The 19,287-nt window shown below is 36.4% G+C and overlaps 1 protein-coding gene across 3 annotated transcripts in view; it reads right to left on the bottom strand.

The window, feature by feature from the left end:
• Positions 1 to 19,287, bottom strand: part of KLHL2 (kelch like family member 2) — a 62,231-nt gene continuing 42,944 nt past the window's right edge. For all 3 annotated transcript variants that reach the window (XM_074589820.1, XM_074589824.1, XM_074589823.1), the window contains 10 exons: positions 13,036 to 13,145; positions 11,500 to 11,616; positions 10,328 to 10,477; positions 9,268 to 9,385; positions 8,420 to 8,617; positions 7,562 to 7,663; positions 6,555 to 6,683; positions 2,092 to 2,232; positions 1,781 to 1,924; positions 1 to 1,118 (listed from right to left, as the gene is read on the bottom strand). In XM_074589820.1, the coding sequence (XP_074445921.1) occupies positions 1,090 to 1,118; positions 1,781 to 1,924; positions 2,092 to 2,232; positions 6,555 to 6,683; positions 7,562 to 7,663; positions 8,420 to 8,617; positions 9,268 to 9,385; positions 10,328 to 10,477; positions 11,500 to 11,616; positions 13,036 to 13,145 (1,238 nt within the window). In that variant the 3' untranslated portion in view covers positions 1 to 1,089. The remainder of the gene's footprint in view (positions 1,119 to 1,780; positions 1,925 to 2,091; positions 2,233 to 6,554; positions 6,684 to 7,561; positions 7,664 to 8,419; positions 8,618 to 9,267; positions 9,386 to 10,327; positions 10,478 to 11,499; positions 11,617 to 13,035; positions 13,146 to 19,287) is intronic.

The following is a 19,287-nucleotide window of genomic DNA, read 5'->3' as shown; positions in this document are numbered from 1 at the left end:
TTAGGAAACAATATACAAACTTTTATTTGAAGAAAATGTCTCAAATATGACAATAACTTTGGTCATGTTAAAAGAAGGCCATCCAAGAACGAATAAAAATGAGCTGTTTTATAAGCGTGGCCACATACAGTATATTCAGATACTAGCTAATAGAAGCTACGATTACACGCATAAATAGGCCTTAGTACCATGCAAGTTCAATGCAACTTCATACATTCATTATAAATTTTCAGTTATTTTCATGCCAAATCACCTTTTGGATAAAAAGGTAAGAAAGAAGTAACATCTAAATGTGACCAAAAATTGAACAGAAAAAAAAAGTCATAAGTACAGACAACATTTTTATTAAAAAGATCTTAAAATTACACCTGTTCAAGAAGTGTTATACCATCTCTGATCTCTCCTTCAGTGGGAATTAGTAGTGTTAAGCATTGTTACATATCAAAAAATACAACTCTGTTTTACAACATAGTACTGGCATATTCAAAGTACTGTGCCAAATTATAAATAGTAAAATCAGGTTTTGAAGTATTTCAATAGAAAGCAACGTATGCTCACACAAACATATGCACATATTATAGTTATGTAACAAAAGTTTTATAAAAGGAAACATTTACCCCATGCCAGCTTGAATTACTGAGGTGGGATTCAATACCTACTATGAAGACTGAAAGTTCATTTCTTTAAATATGTTTATTAGTCTCTGGAAAAAATAAGACAAAAATTTACTTTCACCAGAATACACACCATTCTTCACTGACAATCCGTTTCTCAGTCATGACTGACATAAGTCTGTCCTTATGAAAGTGGCTTTTTTTTTTCTCTGAAGACCTTGCAATAAGAAAAGAAATGGTCCACTAGACTTCAAAAATTCAATCAGCTTCTGCTCAACTGCAGAATAATCCTACGCCTTGCTTCTACCTAGAGTAATCTTCATCATCTGTCATCTGTAATTGTAGACAGTCACATCTTCCACTGTGACTCAAGGTGCAGCTACAAGTAGAGAAGTGCTTAGATACTCAGTCACTTCAAATACACTTGTTGAAGACTGCTTCTAGTGCATAATCAAGTTGAAAATCCTTCTACTGATCATAATGGTTTGTCAATAACTGTAACACCTAGAGTGAGGAAAGAAAAAGGCATAAATCTTCAGGTAGTATTTAAAAAAAAAATAAGAACATGGAAATCAAGTTCTAATATAATACCTCGCAACTAGTATAACATCAAAAAACTGCACCAGCATCAGTGTTCATATTTTCCCTAATTTCTGTCTGACAAAGTAGTCTGAATCATTGCAAAGTTCTGAAAGTTTCCGTGATTTGAAAAAATTTGCCATTACTCAAGTTTCATTTTGTTATCAGGGAAATATATCCTTAACATTCACTTAAAGAACTCATTTAAGAAATGGCAATTATTGAAGGAAAAGATTCCTGAAACAGCTCGTTTGCTAAATATCAAATCCCAAAGAACTTCAGAATTGGACGCATGTAGACTGAGACACAAATCTCTTGTTAAAGAAAGGACCGGTCATACTAGAATCATCTTTCTGACTCACCATTTACATGCTAAATCCCTTTTGACTAGTTTAATACCATCTTTTTCCTTGTAGTGAATAATTGTTTGAAGTCATCATTCAAAACATACCATCAGATTCTTTATACCCATTCTACTATCTTAGGTTTTACCTTAGACGGGACTTTCTTTGGATGCTTTGTCAGATTTCTTATCCTAGCTTTTATACTGGAAAAAGTCTGTTAAAATCATTATCTGTGCACATCACCTGCATAGCTTCTTCCTGTACTCATACAAGATGACACAACTGTCCATTTATCAGTTGTTGGATTATAATATTCCACTGTTGATAAATTACAGGAACCATCATCTCCTCCAACTACATACAAGAGACCATTTACAGCACAAACCCCTAAAAAAAAAAGACAGGACACCAATATGAAAATTAGCAATTGGCTTGTTTACCCCATAAAAAGCATGCTTTCTATTCTGTGACATCATGAAAGCAGCAGAAATCCAGGAACATGCCATTTACACTAAATGATATTACCACAATTTAAAAGTAATAGTAGCATATACCTGCATTCCTTCTGCACATGTTCATGTCTGCAACCTGCTTCCACGTACTGGCGACAGGATCAAACACTTCAACACTTTTTCTTACCAAAGGACCGTCATGACCACCTACTGCATACAATAAATTGTTTAACACACCAACACCTGTGAACATATAAAAATACTCAAAATTAAGCAGAGAATGGTTTGACTGATGCAAAGGAGAAACAGCAAATATTATGTCCACTAACATAAATCCTTCATCCAGTCAATGTTAGGAACTATTTCAGAAACATTTGGGTCAGGATGCATTAAAGCAAAAAGACAGTAACTACGGCAAGACACTGATAAAATGTCTTGCGTGCGCGTCTACCATATTGCAGCGTACAAAGACCAGAGCTGTTCTGCAACAGAAGATTTAGAAATTTTGGACGAAAAATGATGTGTGGGAAAATGAGGATTGTTGAAATTTAGGTCTAATTAGAAGTGACAGTAAATGAGACAGTGTGCTCAGCCAGCATAACGGAAATCTGACAAGATGATAAAGCGTAAGTGAATTTTTAGAAAGTAAAAACTGTGCGGTACAGAGGAAGAAAAGCTGAATGGATAGACATTATACAATAGGGATGTTTCCACTGAAGTGTTGGAATACCTTGTAAACATATATATGAAACAAAAGTTAAAAGAGTGAGCACCTTCCTCCTCCAGGATTTGGAGGAGAACACAAGGTTGCTTGCACCAAGCTTCAGTCATGAAAATATCCAAAAGGATATTAAGGTGTCTCCTTTATTCCTAGGGTCTCCTTTACTTTACAACAAACGTTTATCAATCTGTAAACTTGGGATGAAGGAATAAATAAAGCTAGCCTGTATCTACTTGCTAATTGGGCTGTACGTATTGAAAAGATGGTAATAGGGGAAGCAGAAAGAAAAGTCTTATTTATTTATTCCTCAACTTTATAAAGCACTGTTAGAACCCAAACATAATAGATTTCAGAAATGCAGAGGTTTTTTGCATTAAATCATGTGAGTGATGGACCATAAATACAATTGAAAAAACGCTGTGAAAGTACATTGTGAAATCTAATGTGTCACATTTAAGACTACGAAACTCAAAGCTGAGATACAGATTTGCAAATACAGTTCTTAAAGGGTTCCATGGAAACAGCACAACTTAAAATCTTGATTAAAGGGAAACAGAAAATATGAATGCAAAAGATCAGTTAAGTCCTTCAGAGAAAAAAAAATGCTGGGTTAAAAAAAGAACCCCGAGACCTTAATAGCCAGCTGAAGTATCTTTGAAAATATATCACTAATATTGTATGTAAGAGCCATTCGTATACGAGGAGAGAAATGACTCCTGCTAAAATAACTCAATTTTCTTATTAAAAAGACGGATTTTAATAATTAAAGGAAGAGGGGAAAGAAACATGGAAGAGTTGATTGGTACTGCAAGTCTGAAAAATAGCATCTTAATAGGACACTGCTTTATAAATCATGCTATCTAATGCTTTATCAGTGATATTCACTACTAATGCTTCCCCATATCCTTCCCAGTTAATTTAATTTCTCTTTTATTGCTATTATTTCTAGCTATCGTGTCACAGTATAGTGTGACAGCTTTTCTTTCTCCCACTCTGATCGCACTTTATTAGACAGGATAATACAACATTCATTTTTTGTAGCATTAAACATTACAGAGCTAGGAGGAGGGCTAAGATTTTTAGTTTAAACATGCGATGTGATATATAAAGCCCCCCACCCGAGGCTTTCTGTATAGTTACCAACCTTCCTATTCAGTCTGTAGAGTCTTCCCTCTGCCATATTGCCATTTTTTCTTTGATAGCTCCTTATTTTTAATAATGTCCTCCATTCCTCTTTGGTGCTTCATTTTCCCTTAATCCCACACCCAGTTTCCAAGTCCTACCTTATTGCTTGCTCCTTCCGTCTGTATCCTCTTGTTGCCGTCTTCTGAGTTCTCCTTTCTTTGTTAATTTTTCTTTCCTGCCCATTTTTCAGGACCCTGTCTTATATCTCTCATCCCTCCCAAATGGCCTATATCTGGATCTGAAGTTCCTCATCCCAACATGTTGCTGGAAACAGATCTGTCCCCAAACTGATCAACTGAGAAGGAGTTGGTACTAAAGAAGAGTAACTGAGGGTTAACCTCTCAAGTTGCTTTTGAATGAAGCTGAAGCAGTAGGAACAGAAGAGATGGGCTTAAGTTCCTCGAGATGACTAGAGATCCAAAGGTTTAACACAGGAACAAAATTCTCTTTAGTTAGCACCCATAACACCACCAGGACTGATCGCCAGTTGAAACAGTCCTGGTGGTTTTGGCTATTTGGCCACTACAGCCAAGTTCAATCAACAGTCATGATTTTCACATTACCACCCACTCCTCCCACACACACAAATATAATATTCCATGTATTTAACAGAGTAGCGCAGAAGAATATTGATTATTTTACTTAATTATATGAATCTGAAATAACTGACTACATTTACTTTTCCTCTCCATTTTTTTTGTGTTGGTTTGTGGTTTGTTTTTTTTTCTTTTCATCAGAGGATGAAAGGCAGCAGAGAGTTGAGTAAACAAACACGGTCCTGAACTCTGGGACAAGGGGAGGGAGGAGAGGGGCAGAAAGATCCCAGAAGTTAGTGTATCTAAGGCACTAAATTTCAGCTGTAGAAGTAATTCAGCATTTTTTTAAAAATAATCTGAAAATATCTAGTATATAAGTAGGCTACAAGCACAATGATAGTTTGCAAAACCAGAGTATTAAAAAAAAAATAGCTGAGATAAAATGGGTGTGCAGGCAGATCGCAAAATTAAGCTTTGTCACAACCCACCAACACTATTTGTCTTTATAATGGTACCTGTAATTTGCCCATTTTATACAAATTATTTTCCTCAAAACTTGCCAATATTAAATAGGAGTATTTAATGGTACCCTTACTGCAAGTGTGGTCAGTTTTTAATCCAGAATTTACTTCCAAGATGCACGGACCAAGTAACTAGAAGTTTCACAAGACAACTTTTTTGAGATATAGTGTGCCATGTTTCCTTCATTAACATCATAGTTTTAGTTTAGAAACACAATCGAAACATTACTTTTAGCAATAAGAGACATACCAACTTGCTGATTTTGTAAGAGTATAATGGAAGTATCACAAACTAAATATCTTAATTTTTAGTAATTATTTTAATACTTTATTTCTTTTGAAATAATTTGGACTGAATTTAAATATCATACAGATTAAAAACTGTTCAGAGTTATTAAAGAATAATGGAAGGCAAGACGAAAATTTTTGATAACTATTAATCATCTACTGAGCATACTAGAAGTCCATCCGGTTTTATTTGTATCTTTCCAATTATGAAGCAGATTAACGCAATCACCAGTAGATATTTGAAGGGTGTTGCTAAAAAGCACCATTGAGTACTTGGCAAAAAAGTGACTTAGACAACTAAAAAAATAAACATAGAAAAGTAATATCATGCAATTTGACTTGAAAAAGTCCATGGGAACGCATCTAGAGAAATAAAACAACTTCTGCGAGTTGAAAAAACCTGAAATACCAAAAGACAAATAGAGGACAGTGAACAGTAAATGATATTTGAGTCCATAATATAAATAGATAATGAAAATGCTAAAGTCAATTTGGAGCTGTGGAAGCATCATTTCATTAAACAAAAGTGGAATACCAAAGGCAGTTTTGATGTCTTTAAAGAGAAATATACATACTCAGAATCGCAAGAAGGAAAAAAAAAAATCCACAAAAAAATAAAGAAGGGATTTTTAAGATTATAAAGAAATAAATGGATATACCTTGGCTAAACGATAAGGAAGAATAACATGTAGTAGCCTAAACATATCCAAAGGATGTAAACACCAGGTGATGAGAAGAAATATTGAAGATGAAACAAAGGGTAGGTAAGTGGAAGTAATAGGATGAAACCAGTAATACAAACTTCAGAATGAACAAGGACAAAATTTCCTGCAGTGAATCAGAATGCAGAACAAGTTCTCCAAAGAGGCGGAAATCTAGTCACGGTTCACACGTAAAGTCAACCTGAAAAGGCTATTAGAAAAATCAGCCCTACGCTGGCAAAGAGACAGCTTTGAAGGAATGACTTCTTTTTTTAATCCTGGACATCGAGATTTTGATACTTCAGTATTTAGGTGATATTAAATTGATTGTCACAATCCATGCATATTAGTCTGTATGTTAAAAACATCAGAAGTTATGGGAAGGAGAAGAATATGAAAAGTACGAAAAAACAAGGAAAGATATTTACTATTAACAGACTGAACCTTACTCTGCAGGACAGTTTTGCATTTATAACCTGCAATATATCAGCCATCTAAGACTAGAACATTCCATTAGGCTCAGTCTGTAGCTTACCTTTTATAGTTTTAGGTACATTTTGAAACCACAAATTTGTTTCACTTTCACATGGATAGTTGATTCTTGTCCACTCACCTGCTCCACTCCGTCTAGTGCTCATTTCTGCAACGTAGGTCCACTCGTTTGTATTAGCATCATAGCATTCTACTGAACTAAGGCACTGACGTGACGCCCCATCGTAGCCACCAACAGCATACAGTTTACCTACAAGGGTAACCAACAGAAACCTACCAATTTCTGATGCACACAGACTACGCTGGTACACAGGCTGAGGGGAAGTCATCATTCTCTGAATTAGCTACTGGTCAGTACCTGTCCTCAATCGGTTATTGAGTTTCTATTTTTTTTAAATAGTTTTAAGATAGTACGCTACAGTTCTTGTCATTTTTAGGATGTAAAAGGCAGCCAGTATTTAACAAGAACAATGCGAGTCAAAAGATTTTGAATTGACCACCTGAAACACAAAGGTAGTTTACCCCATTTTTAATTAAGAGTTGTTCAAAAGCAAGCTAATTCAAGTATGTCCAACACTGGAAGGTCACAAACAGGATTCCTAGAAATATCAAAAATTCAGATGAAAATTACTGTCTGCATTTTCAGATCAGAAACAGCAGTGGTTCCTATGCAGTTAAAACACACACCTAAAACTGTTTTACGAGCCAAGAGCCAGTCCAGATCTGCATTGTGCAAATGACGCCCAGGCTATTCACCACTAAGCTGACTCAAAAGTCAGCAGCTTTCCAGGCACTGTCCTTGAGATCATCCCCAGTGTGCGACCAGCAAAGTCAGCCACAGATAACAGAGTTGACAATACTGCAGTGCTACAGACCAATTTATAAGCAATTGGGCTCCCTAGCTTTCCCCTCAGTTGGCCTCAGGCACAGCTGAAACTCTGAAAAAAAAATTTAAAATTATGCTACAAACTGGTCAAACCCAAGTATTATTTACTGCTCATGCCATTTGAATTACAAGGTTGAGCAAAAACATAAATCTGAAGTATGTTTTCAAAATTGAGACAAGGTAGTAGGGTAAATGATTTCATTCCTCCCCCCACAACATTTTAATATCATTTGTCAACTTACCTCCAACGACACCTACACCAACACTACTTCTTCTTGTGTTCATTGGAGCTACGTGAAACCACTCATTAGTCTTTAAGTTGTAAACTTCAACTGATGATAAACCTATGAAGACAATATAACATTATTTTCTCTATAAATGTACATGCAACATACTGTCTACCTTCCAGAAAATTCAAATTATTTCTTTTTAAGGACTGTTAATTACTGTGCAAAAGCCACAACTCATGTCCTTTAGCTAGCCAATTACAGTCAACCCACTCTGGTGTCTGAAAATGGGCAAATTAATGAAAGCTTTTGTGGAACTCTAAAAAAAAATTCTTCCCTGGATGATTTTTTTCTTTCTTTTTAATCAAATCACAACGCTCTCTCCTACATACGCTTCAGTAATAGTTACTAAGGAAAAGGACCATCTCGGCACAAATGGTTTAATGTATCTGTGAAGAGAATGAACAGTGTACATCCAGAGCACTCCCACAGGTCAGGGAAAGCTGTCTGTAACCCTGTTTACACTACATGAAAATGCAGAGGTATGTTTCATATGCAAACAGGGCAACAGAGACCAGGTAATTTTTCTGCTCCCATCTTGCACGAGTTAAGGACTCTGGCTATAGAAGGAATTCTAACTATGGGAACTTGTCAAAGATTCACTAGGCATTAAGCCTAAACTTTTTGGCAGGTGCAAACAGTCCACTGTTCAGGTAGAAGGATGTGACCACTAACGCACATTCCACACCACAAGATGCCAGGCTACCCTTACGCTTGGTTTCATCACAGCTATCAGGAAAGAGACATTCAAATTTGATACAATTATGTCAAGAGTAGCCCAAACTAATCAGCAGTGTGTAAGGGCAAAAATACCTGTACTCCCATCAAATCCTCCCACAGCATAAAGAAGGCCATTTAATACAGCAGCTCCCAGTGTGCTTCTCCGGTCTTGCATATTGGCCACGCTTGTCCACTGGTCCTTCACCGGATCATAGGAATCTACTGTGCGAACTCTCAAGGAACCATTGAAACCACCAACAGCATAAACCATGCCTCCCATGTACACCATTCCTAGAGCAGGGAAAGGGGGAGGAAAGATAAGCATTTTTGTCTCTTTGTCAATTAATTTTTTTCTGTACTGTCCTAAGTATGCAGATACTTGACACAATTTACAGCACTCACTACGCTATCAGGCTTCTGACAGCGTCCTAGAGCCATGCTTCATTCAGATGAAGGACCAGAAGTTCTGACACTTTGCTACCAATGGCTCACACTTCTGAATATCATACTTGCTGAATTTCTTCTTGCTTAGATATCTCAGCTGCTTTAAGATCACATTTTCACATTTTTAGTATCGGCCGGTCACTTCTTCACATTCTTCATCTCATTTAATAATAATAATAGGGTATTTTAATAGTAACATAACTCATTGTTATAATGCAGTAATATTTAAATTTATTTATCCTCTGTATCTATGAGAGGTAATAAAGCAGTTTATTCTAGAGATTACGAATTGAAGCACAAATTAAGATCAAGTTATCAAACTTGTATTGTTCCAGATTAGCAAGTAATTTGAATTTTAAGGATGATCACCAAAGTCAAGGCTTAGCCCTTCTCAGATAAATACCTTAAGCACTGTTCCAAAGAACATACGATGCTTTATACAGACGCATAAATTTCGAAGCATTACCAAATGCAACAAAAAATTAGGCATCATTTACCCGCTCTACATCTTCTGGAAGGCAATTCAGCCACCTGATGCCAGCGTTCTTCTTTAAAATCATAGCATTCAACACTGCGAATTGCCTTTGGTGCCTGCCCTCCAACTACCATCATCAACTAAAAAGGAGATAATAATATTTATTAATTACTTGCATATATGAGAGCACCTGAAAGATCAAAAAAGTGTTAAAAAATAAAACAAGATTCTGTACGAGAAATAATTAAAGGATGGCTCTCCTAAGTAAGAAATCTGATTCTTACAAACTAGGCAAAATTCATTTTTTTAAACACACATGCAATTTGTAATCGTTGTGTCCAGAGGAAATATCTGAGATAGAAAAGCAGGAAGCAGAGTCTAGGTAGAGCTCCCAAGGATGGAGCAGATCCTGCTGCATTTTCACATCCTACTCTGACCTCAGGTATGAGAATTCAGCATCTAGGATGTTCCATGGAACTGTGACCATCCATCACAGAACAGCCTTATCTGGTTCCTTTGAGAGAAATGTGCTGAATCTGCTGAATGGAATCTCCTCCTATTCCATTATTGCAGTTGCCATAATAGTACTATGAGAAAACTTCTTTACTTCATTGGAAAGAAGATAATATCTGATATTTGTTCTGGTTTTTACTTCTAAAATGAAAAATAATACTATATTTAGCTAAAAATTGAATAAATGCTCCGACTCAGAAGCATCGGTCTGTGTTAGGGGGCTTTTTGGTTTTGGGTTTTGTTTTGTTCTTGGTTTGTTTTTTGGGTTTGTGGGTTTTTTTGTTGTTTTTTTTGTTTTGTTTTGTTTTTTTTTAAAGAAGCAGGCTTATTTCCTCTCTAACACCAGGCCTATGATTGTATATTTCTCAAATGCTGAAGAATTTACTAAAAAAAACCCTTTTGGGGGAGGGGAGGGCTGGGAGGCCATGGAGGGGGACGGGTGGGAGGCTAAAATATCTATTTTTAGTGGCATGGAGTATAGCTAATCACTTGTGATATTTTTGTGATAAGTAATTCTGGTTAAAATGGAGTTTGAAGAAATAAGTACATTGGAAAAATAAGGGTCTTACTTTTGGAAGGCTAGCGGGGGTTCTCAATTTTGTTCGAGTGCTTTTCATCAATGCTCGTTGCTCAGTTGGCAGCAAGTGATACTTCATCGCTTCAATGAGGTAATCTTTACAAGCACTGCTGTTCTTAACCAATATTTCTTCTTCAACTCTCTGTTTATTAATAGAAGTTTAACAAGGTCTGAGCATGTTAAGGAAGTAAAACCCAAATAACAATCTGAAATGTAATAAAGCCTGTGTTATATCACACAAATGCAGATTACTCCGATTTTTTAGATTGTAGTTTAACCACAGTTAAACACGAAATCATGTGATAGCAATATGCAGTCACAGAATAAAAACCCCAGTTAATTATCATAATTAGTAAGTAGATGAAACAGTGTTAGGTAAAGTGAATCACTTACTCACAATCAAGCACATCTCTTGACTTTTAAATACAGAGAGTACAGAACAATTCAAGGGGGGAGTAGGGGAAAAGAATTTAACAAACTAGTAAACCACCCCACAACAATAAGAAACCACAACAGCAAAACAAAACATAAAAAACACAAAAGGAAAACAAAAAAACCCACCAAAACAACCCACACAAAGTGGAGGAAATCCATATCACAAAACCAGAGTTTCTAAAATAAACACCTACCAACCTGCTACTACACCTACTAAGCAACACAAATAGCAAGCTGCTGTTTTCAATCTTAAATATTTGACCCGACACCTAAATATTCAAAACGATCTTATAAAATTTGAAAAAATGTACTGTATCTGAACCAGGCAAAGAAATGTCTTCTTCATTAGCAAGTCCTAACCAACTTAGACAATAGATTCAATTCTGAAATTTAAAATTTACTTATGAAAAGATGTGTTGTATCCAATATCATATTAAAAATGAAAGCTAACCAGATCTAAGCTAATTAAATCATTCAGATTACTAGCGTAGCATGACAAGTAGTCAGTCAGACAACTTACTTACATGTGGTATTTTCTATGTGGCAATCCCTCATTTGACTCTGCGTGTGTGTGCGCATGTACATACGCAATGGTGGCTGGCTGTTTATTTTTACTATCAGTAACACACTACATTACACTGTTGTTTAAATTTAAAATTATCCATCTGGCATTAAAAAGCTAAACTGAAATGTTCACATGCAGAAGAATTAGTATTCTTTTTTGCTTACCTGAACTAAATATTCACGGGAAAGCAAAGGCAGCCGAACATGCTCCATCAGGCGTGCCATTAGCTCCTGCCTTACATCTTTGTCATGGTTTACCCACGCTATCACTGCTTCAAATACCTTCCAGAAAACAAAAAAAATGCAAGTCCCTTGACTTACAAATTCAGTAGTATGAAAATATCAGTGTGTCTCCAAAAACAGTTTTTGCTTACACTAAAATTCCTAACGTGAGAAAAGATGACAGCAGTTACAGCTCCCATTATTTCCATATTTTCCCACTACAAAATTCTGAACATGCAGTAGCCAGTCTCTTTTTATATCACTCCTCTACGAGTGTTTCAAGGATAGCTGCACTACATTGGCAAAACACAGACAATTTCATTGATACTGAAAATCCAATAAAGCTAGGTAAACAAAACGCAGCAGCAGGAATATTACAATCCTCACACTTTTCTTCCTTTCTCGGAAAATCAACCTGCCATACCATCATTCAAATGACTTATCATCACTGAGCCTTCCTAGGAGGAGCGATCCCAAGACTAATTTCTCCTCCATTGCACAGCAGCTCATCATACGCTACAGCATTAAAACCTTACTTATACTCCACAGAAGCAGCATCACATATACCAGAATTACAGATCCGGACCTTCAGGGTATTATGGGAACAGCCATGTGACTCTGCTAGTTGCAGTTTAAGCAGATAGTTCTTGGATTCAAAGTTTCAAAAAGGTTTTGACACGAAACACTACCTAGCCATACAAACCAGTATTCAAACATGCTTCTGAAAACAATTTAGCCTCATTTGAACAGAGGCGTTTGTACATCTATATACTCCTTGGAAAAAAGAAAGGCAAAATATTTTAAATTGATCACAACTGGATTCAAAAGCTCAAAATGAATCTATCTACAACCTGAAAACCATTAGAGGCTCACTGAAGATCAGAGAGTTTCAAAAATGGCTTTAAAAGAATGAGATCTAGCTGAAGGTAAGCCAACACATATTTAAACTCAAGTTTGGTTATACCAAGGTATCTAGCCATCTCCTCTGCAACCCACATTTGTTCAGTTAGGTTAACCAGCCCACATATACATACAGAGTTTTAATACCTTTGTGGGACTGTGGTTGTTAAAGTTAGTAGACACTCTTCAAAGTACTATATTTGAGTTTTTTACCCCTTGGTAAACCAAACTCCTGTGTACGTGACTCACAGCATGTGTTCTGTCCGTTTGTTCTGCTTGAACACGAGAAGGAATTTCCATTTAATTTAGTTTCCACTTTTTCAAGAACAAAGGGTTATGTGATTTAACAGTTTTAGGATTTTTAAGAGTTGAGATTAATTTTCATCATCACACTGACAATACTTTTGGGAAAAATCCTTAACAGTTTTGGGAAAAACTCTTTAAACATGAGCACAATACAACCTTAATTTCATCGAGGAAACAAAGAACACATCCAAAGAAGCGTACAAGAGCAGTAAGAGCAAGGTCTATTTCTCATCCCAAAGGATAAAAAGAGTACTGGGATACAGATGGTCTTACCTTCTCTTCTGAGGCAATTGTGAGTTTGTCACTGGATATAAGACTGCACACCTGCTCTACACCAAGATTGAGGTATTCTTCACTAAGTACGACATCAGAAAAGTGCTGTTCTGTTTGGAGGAAAAGAAGTATTCTAACATACAGAGCGAACTGTATCCCACAACAAGCATTACAGCAGCAGAGGAAAAATAGCGGAAAACAATTCAGTACATGTGCTCTTTCATCGTATCTAGAAGCAATACCTTAGCTTAAAATATGTTATATAGTTAAAGCTTGGTCTCACAAACAGCTGTTATATTTAAAGATTCTTTAAAATAATTGAAATATTAAAACACATTATATTAAAAGTAGCAATCAAAGCAATTTAACATTTTCAGCATTGCTTCATCCCAGTACTTGTCCTTTACAATTTCTTAAATCTCATTTTGCTATCTTTGTACGCACGAATACATCAAAAATGTTTCCAGAAAAAGCATACGCTCTGTATGTTGTCGTCAAACATGTTTTAAACCCACAGTTAAACACGAACAAAGACTGATTCATTAGAACTAACCAGCGGTTTTGCAGTGTAACGTAGGTCAAATCAAACAAGTCTGGATCCTATTGCATCTCTCAGAGCTTCTCCAAGGTGATAAAAATATTACATATCACAATCTCTACTACATGCAGAAGATACGTAATTTTTCCTCAGTTTTTTTCTTCTAATGCCTCAACTTAAACAAAACTGACAAAATGTAATGTTTTAGTTGTAGAACCATTTTCTTTTAACATAGAGCATGTATCTTTACGAAGTAGTTGTTCGCTTATTCAGTTGTTCTCTCCCTTCCTTGAAATTGCTTTTTAAGCCATTCAGTTGCTTAAAAAGTAGTTCCATCTAGATAAATGTTGGTTTTCCTCTCTTCAGCTATTCTTAACAGAAGTTAGAAGGCACAACTGTTACCGGGATTTAAGAATTCACTCAAAATCAGAATAAGTAGAAAAGGTCATCAAACATATTCAAACTAAAGAGCTTCTTAAAGCCTTTTCTATCACTCCACTAGTGATAGATTCCAGGCTTGACAAACTGTCTTAAGCTGTTAAAGAATGCTGAATGCTTCCAGATCAAGAAGTCCAAACTTCTCAGGTTAACTGTGCAGGGTACAACAGCTTTTTCACACTGTACTAAAGACTAGCGAGCATAAAAAGATAAATCTAACACAGTATAATTCTTGTCCTTTATCTAGTTCAGCATCCTGTTTCTTGAAACAGGCAGCACAAATTGCTTCAGACAAAAGCCCAAGAATATATATAAAAAGTATGATAATGAAACCTCCTCCCATAAAGGTCTCACTATAACCATGAAAGGTTAGAGATTGGTAACCAGAAGGATGACATTTTACCTTAACTACTTTTTACTAAGCAATGAGTTTAGTGAGATACAGTCTAGTTCCCTTGAATCCTGTTAAATTCTTGACTTTGATACCTTCCTACAGTAATAATACCACAGTCTCATTGAACAAAAAACCCTACATCTAAATTTAACACTCAGTTTACCATTAATCAGTTTTCAATTAATATCCCCATGTTCTAATGCTGAATATGATGATAGGGAAAGCCACAGTCTATCTACTCAAAATCATTCTTTATTCTATATCCCTTTTTAGCTTTCATCTCTATTTAAAGTAGACAGTCCTTGCCTTTTCGGTCCCTTATCCTACCAGACTTTTCATTCGTGCAATCATCATGACTACAAGTCCCTCCAGTTCTGCAGCATTCTCTTATGATGGACATGTAGTATTTTCTGCTGTATTTCAGACAATGGGAAAGAAAGGATGATGAAAAATACAATTGGGTTTTATAAAACCACCATTACTTTCCCACTCCTTACAAATCCTGTTTGCTTTTCAGACTACAAATATGCAGTTTCTTGAGCTGAAGTAGAATTTTCTGAGGTACGCTTATTGAAATAAGTATCTGATCAATTTTACTACTTGCATATGGCAAATAGAATTTGAGAAAGGTAATCTGCATAAATACGTTTTATGATAAACTCCAGATTTCAAGTGACAGTGCCACAAAACAGCATGTCTGACTACTCAGAAGTTAAGAAGCAAGCAGAAAGGGGAAGCAACACTCTTCTCAATCTCAAACAAATCTGAGGTTCAGAAGCCTTGTCTATCTTCCCTGGAGAAAGCTGATCCAACAGTGGATCACATCCAACAGGATACACTTCATAAACTGGAAATACCCAGTAGATTTTACAGACTTGTATATAAAAGCCTTCTATTTTAAGAAGTTGATTTAGATTTATGACATGGTCTAAATGGGAAGAAATCCAGCCCCTAACCAAGAGTGAAAGTTGAGAATTTTCAAAGTAATACAAGGAATGCGAGGCCGTCTTCTCTTTTCACGCAAGGAAGAGAACTGTAGAAGAAAATCTGACAAAAATAGACAGCACTGGAACAAAAACCAAGACTGCTGTACTGGATGTTAGCCTCTGTTTGCTTAAAGCATAAGATAAGGCATGGGGCCAAGCGAAGAAAGAAGAGTGAAAAAAAAAAGAAATTAAACCAAACTACTTGGTCAATAGCTACAGGCTCAGGTCCTCAAGCAACACCTGGAAACAAATCCTCAGCTGAATGGATTACAGAAAAAAGATGAACAGGAGAGTAGATTGCTATATAAATTTTAGTCATCAAAACAAGAGAAAAGGTGAAATCACTTGTCTCCTAAGAACCAGATCTCTTGTTGTCAAGGAGACCATCTTAACTGATTGATAGATAATCTTGTGGCAGAAGCCAATTGAAATTACAGCTAAACGCATTATTCAAAATAATTAGAAACTGAAAAAGAACAAGGAAATGCAAAACTACCAATTCAGTCTGTCAGTGGCATTTAGCTAAAGCTGTTCAGGTGTTGAAGACAGTAGGCATTATTTTATTATATATAAAAATAATGCTTATGAAATTCAAACTTTTTGCTTCCTTTTAACAAGAAGGATATCAGCATCTTTGAAATAATATGATTCAGTACTAAGAGTTCCAAAAAACCCACTTAGACCCTCTTTTTCCAATAATTATGAGAGAAAAATAGTACTGGGGGGTGTGCGTGAATTTTTTTGTCTTCTGGGTTAGGATTTGTACTATCCCATAGTATTGCCCACATCCTGAAAGCTTCAATAATCTGGAGATATTAACATCAAACATCATGAAACTTATGACGTGGTTAAATACTTCATGCACCTGTCCTGTGCAAATTCTCAAATTAGCTTGGTTTTTATGTGTTGCAGTAGGTAACATACTTCTTTCTTCATGAACAGCTCCTAGATGAGCAGACAGACAGAACTATCTGGCTGGAAGTTTTCATGAGAGAATAAAATTTTATTATTTTTTTTTCCAAATTTTCCACACAGTGTGCAACTTTGACAAATTTGTATTGGAATCGTGCCCCACTTCTTGCCACTTTACCCAGACATTGAAGCCAGCTGGCTCCAGAGTCAGGCAGCCTGGAAACAAGCTGGCTTAAGAGCTGCAGAGGCTTGGTTCCCAAATTCCCACTTCCTAAGCCAGCAGAATCCTACTTCTTTATTATCGAAACTAAAATCTGCCTTTAAAAAAATCCCTTCCATTTTAGGACATTTCTAAAATATCTGTTCCAATTGCATACGAAAAACAGATTTTCACATTTTTGCAAATGACAGAGACAGTTTGTCTCTGAATAGCTAAAGATCTGTCCTTGTCTGCCCCGTACCAGTAGGATGGGACTTCAGCTTCAGGGACAAACTAAACGGACAAAAAGGAAGTTTTTAACAACAGGAAAGGGGCCAGTAACAAAATCTTTGGAAGTACAATAAATGATGCCCATGTGGAACGCACAGGAAAATAATAGGAGCTGTAAATGTACCACTTCTTGGTATTTTTCATTACGAGTCTGGAGATGTTTATTATACATACATGCAGCAGCAGTAAGCACTTGATCCACTTCTATCCAAAAGGCACATAGTCTTGCTGGCCATAAAGATATTGACACTAACTTTATATTTTTCAATTACCTAGGAAGGAAAGCTACATCTGAAATCTGCACAGGACATTTTACGCAATAAACATTTGTGGATTAATTCACAAACACACTTTCACTCATTTATATACCTGGAGTCAGACCTTCTCTGGCTTAATTGCCTTTACTAAATACAGAAGCAAAGGTCTGCTGAAGTTCCTTCAGATTAAAAACCTACCAGAGAATCATGGTGGCCAAAAATAAAAGCCTGTAACCAATCTTCTCCTTTTTGTTTTATGACAGTGGCTGTTGTCAGTGTCTGTCTCTGTATATGACGTTGTTGAAGACTGACTAAATTTCTGTTCTGTCATTAATAGGCTTCAGTCATTTCTAACATTTTTCCTAAGGTGTTCCAGCAGCTGATGATACTTAATACCAATTCCCAGAAATCTTTTTAATATTTCGTATACTTTCAGAAATCTTCTCCCCAAGATCTTCCCAAAGCCAAATTAACACGTATGAGAAACATGGCCAGAGCTTATCAGAACCAGAGGCTGCAGCTGGCAAAAAGAGAAAAAACCCTTGATATTCTCTAGATCTTTTCATGACAGTAATCCAATATGTATTAGTGTGTGAAACAAAATATCAGAAACATATCGAGTCTCATAAGTGTCTTTTGTCTGGTTTAGACCAACTATCTCTATCCCACAGAATAGATGATGGTATTTTTTATAAACTAAATGGAGTACTTGCATCTTTCTGATGTGATAATGCTATAAACCAGCTGGAACTTTCCAGAAACATAGCTTCTTTCTGAACTGATAACCTCTTGGTTTAGAGCAATGCAGAGCATGGAAGCTTGGAAAGATCTAAGCCTTACATTCACTTAAAAGAACAATGACAATTTCTCAAGAAGATGAAACAGAAATATTTAGCAAGAATTAGGGTTTTTTTAATTATTGCTTCAATTCACAACGTCACGTTGTGATTTTTTTTTTGCTTGGGACAAAAGGTCTTTGCTAAAGGCCTAACATAAGACGCTGGTCAGGCAGGAACTCTAGCCTTATTACAGAGGGATAGACGCAAGCTCTGCTAGTTGGAGAGCCAGAAGCCGCCAAACATTGCAGAATCATTTTTTTATTTTTTTTAAATCTGATTTACTTGTCAATTTTATGCTTAAATAACTGCTTTTGAGAACACCATGAAATTCATAGGAGCCAAGGTAACAGAAGCATAGCAACAGACACTGCTACTCAGAATAGAAACGTAAGAACGATTCTGCGAACTGTGTCCTTTCCATCTCATGCATACGAATGTACACAGGAATAGTCTCCAGAAGACATGCGTGCTTCCAAGTCTAGTCAGGGCTCAAAGTTTTAGACTCAGAGCACCAGAATCAAGAACGCTGTATCCCACAGTTAAGTAGAACATAGCAATCCCTGCTTCACAAGGTTTGTAAAGCTGGTTCTCAAGAGACACACACTTCTTCCACAGGTAATCCAATGTTTCCAAACCCCGTACCAGCCCATGAGGTGAATGGAAGTACATTATTGTTCTTTGGTTATAACTAAGAAATATGTCAACGCCTAAGCACTGAGCAAATGTCTCTAGTCCAATATGCCGTACCCCTCTTCTTTAAAAGGCCTTAGCAATATATCTTCAGGTTGTACATAACATTATGACAACTATAAAATGCACCATATTCTCAAGAAAAAAATTTATTTTGTGTACATCCTCTAAGACTACGTAAGATGTATCCCAGACTAAAACTAAGGATGGACTAGCAGCGCTTATGCCGCATACTCTTCATAGGAATCCTGTCACAAGAAGGATGAGAGGCCTCAGCTCTACGTAGTCCCTGACTATGCAAGTGCGACAAGACCCAGAGCAGCACAGCTTTCTAAAACATTACAAGAATGGGGAGCATCTCAGAAAGCTTAATTGCAACAGAAGCTCATTCCAAGTAGAATCATAGAATCATTCAGGTTGGAAAAGACCCTTGGGATCATCAAGTCCAACCATCAACCCCACTCTACAAAGTTCTCCCTTACACCATATCCCCCAACACCACAACTAAATGAGTCTTGAACACATTCGGGGATGGTGACTCCACCACCTCCCTGGGCAGCCTATTCCAGTGTCTGACCACTCTTTCTGTGAAGAATTTTTTCCTAATGTCTAGTGTAAACCTAACCTGTTGCAGCTTGAAGCCATTCCCTCTTGTTCTATCGCTGATTACCTGTGACCAGCACCAACCTCTCCACAATGTCTTTTCAA

This window comes from Larus michahellis, chromosome 5 (assembly GCF_964199755.1).
Source record: "Larus michahellis chromosome 5, bLarMic1.1, whole genome shotgun sequence".
Taxonomy (NCBI): domain Eukaryota; kingdom Metazoa; phylum Chordata; class Aves; order Charadriiformes; family Laridae; genus Larus; species Larus michahellis.
This window is presented reverse-complemented; position numbering and strand designations above follow the sequence as displayed.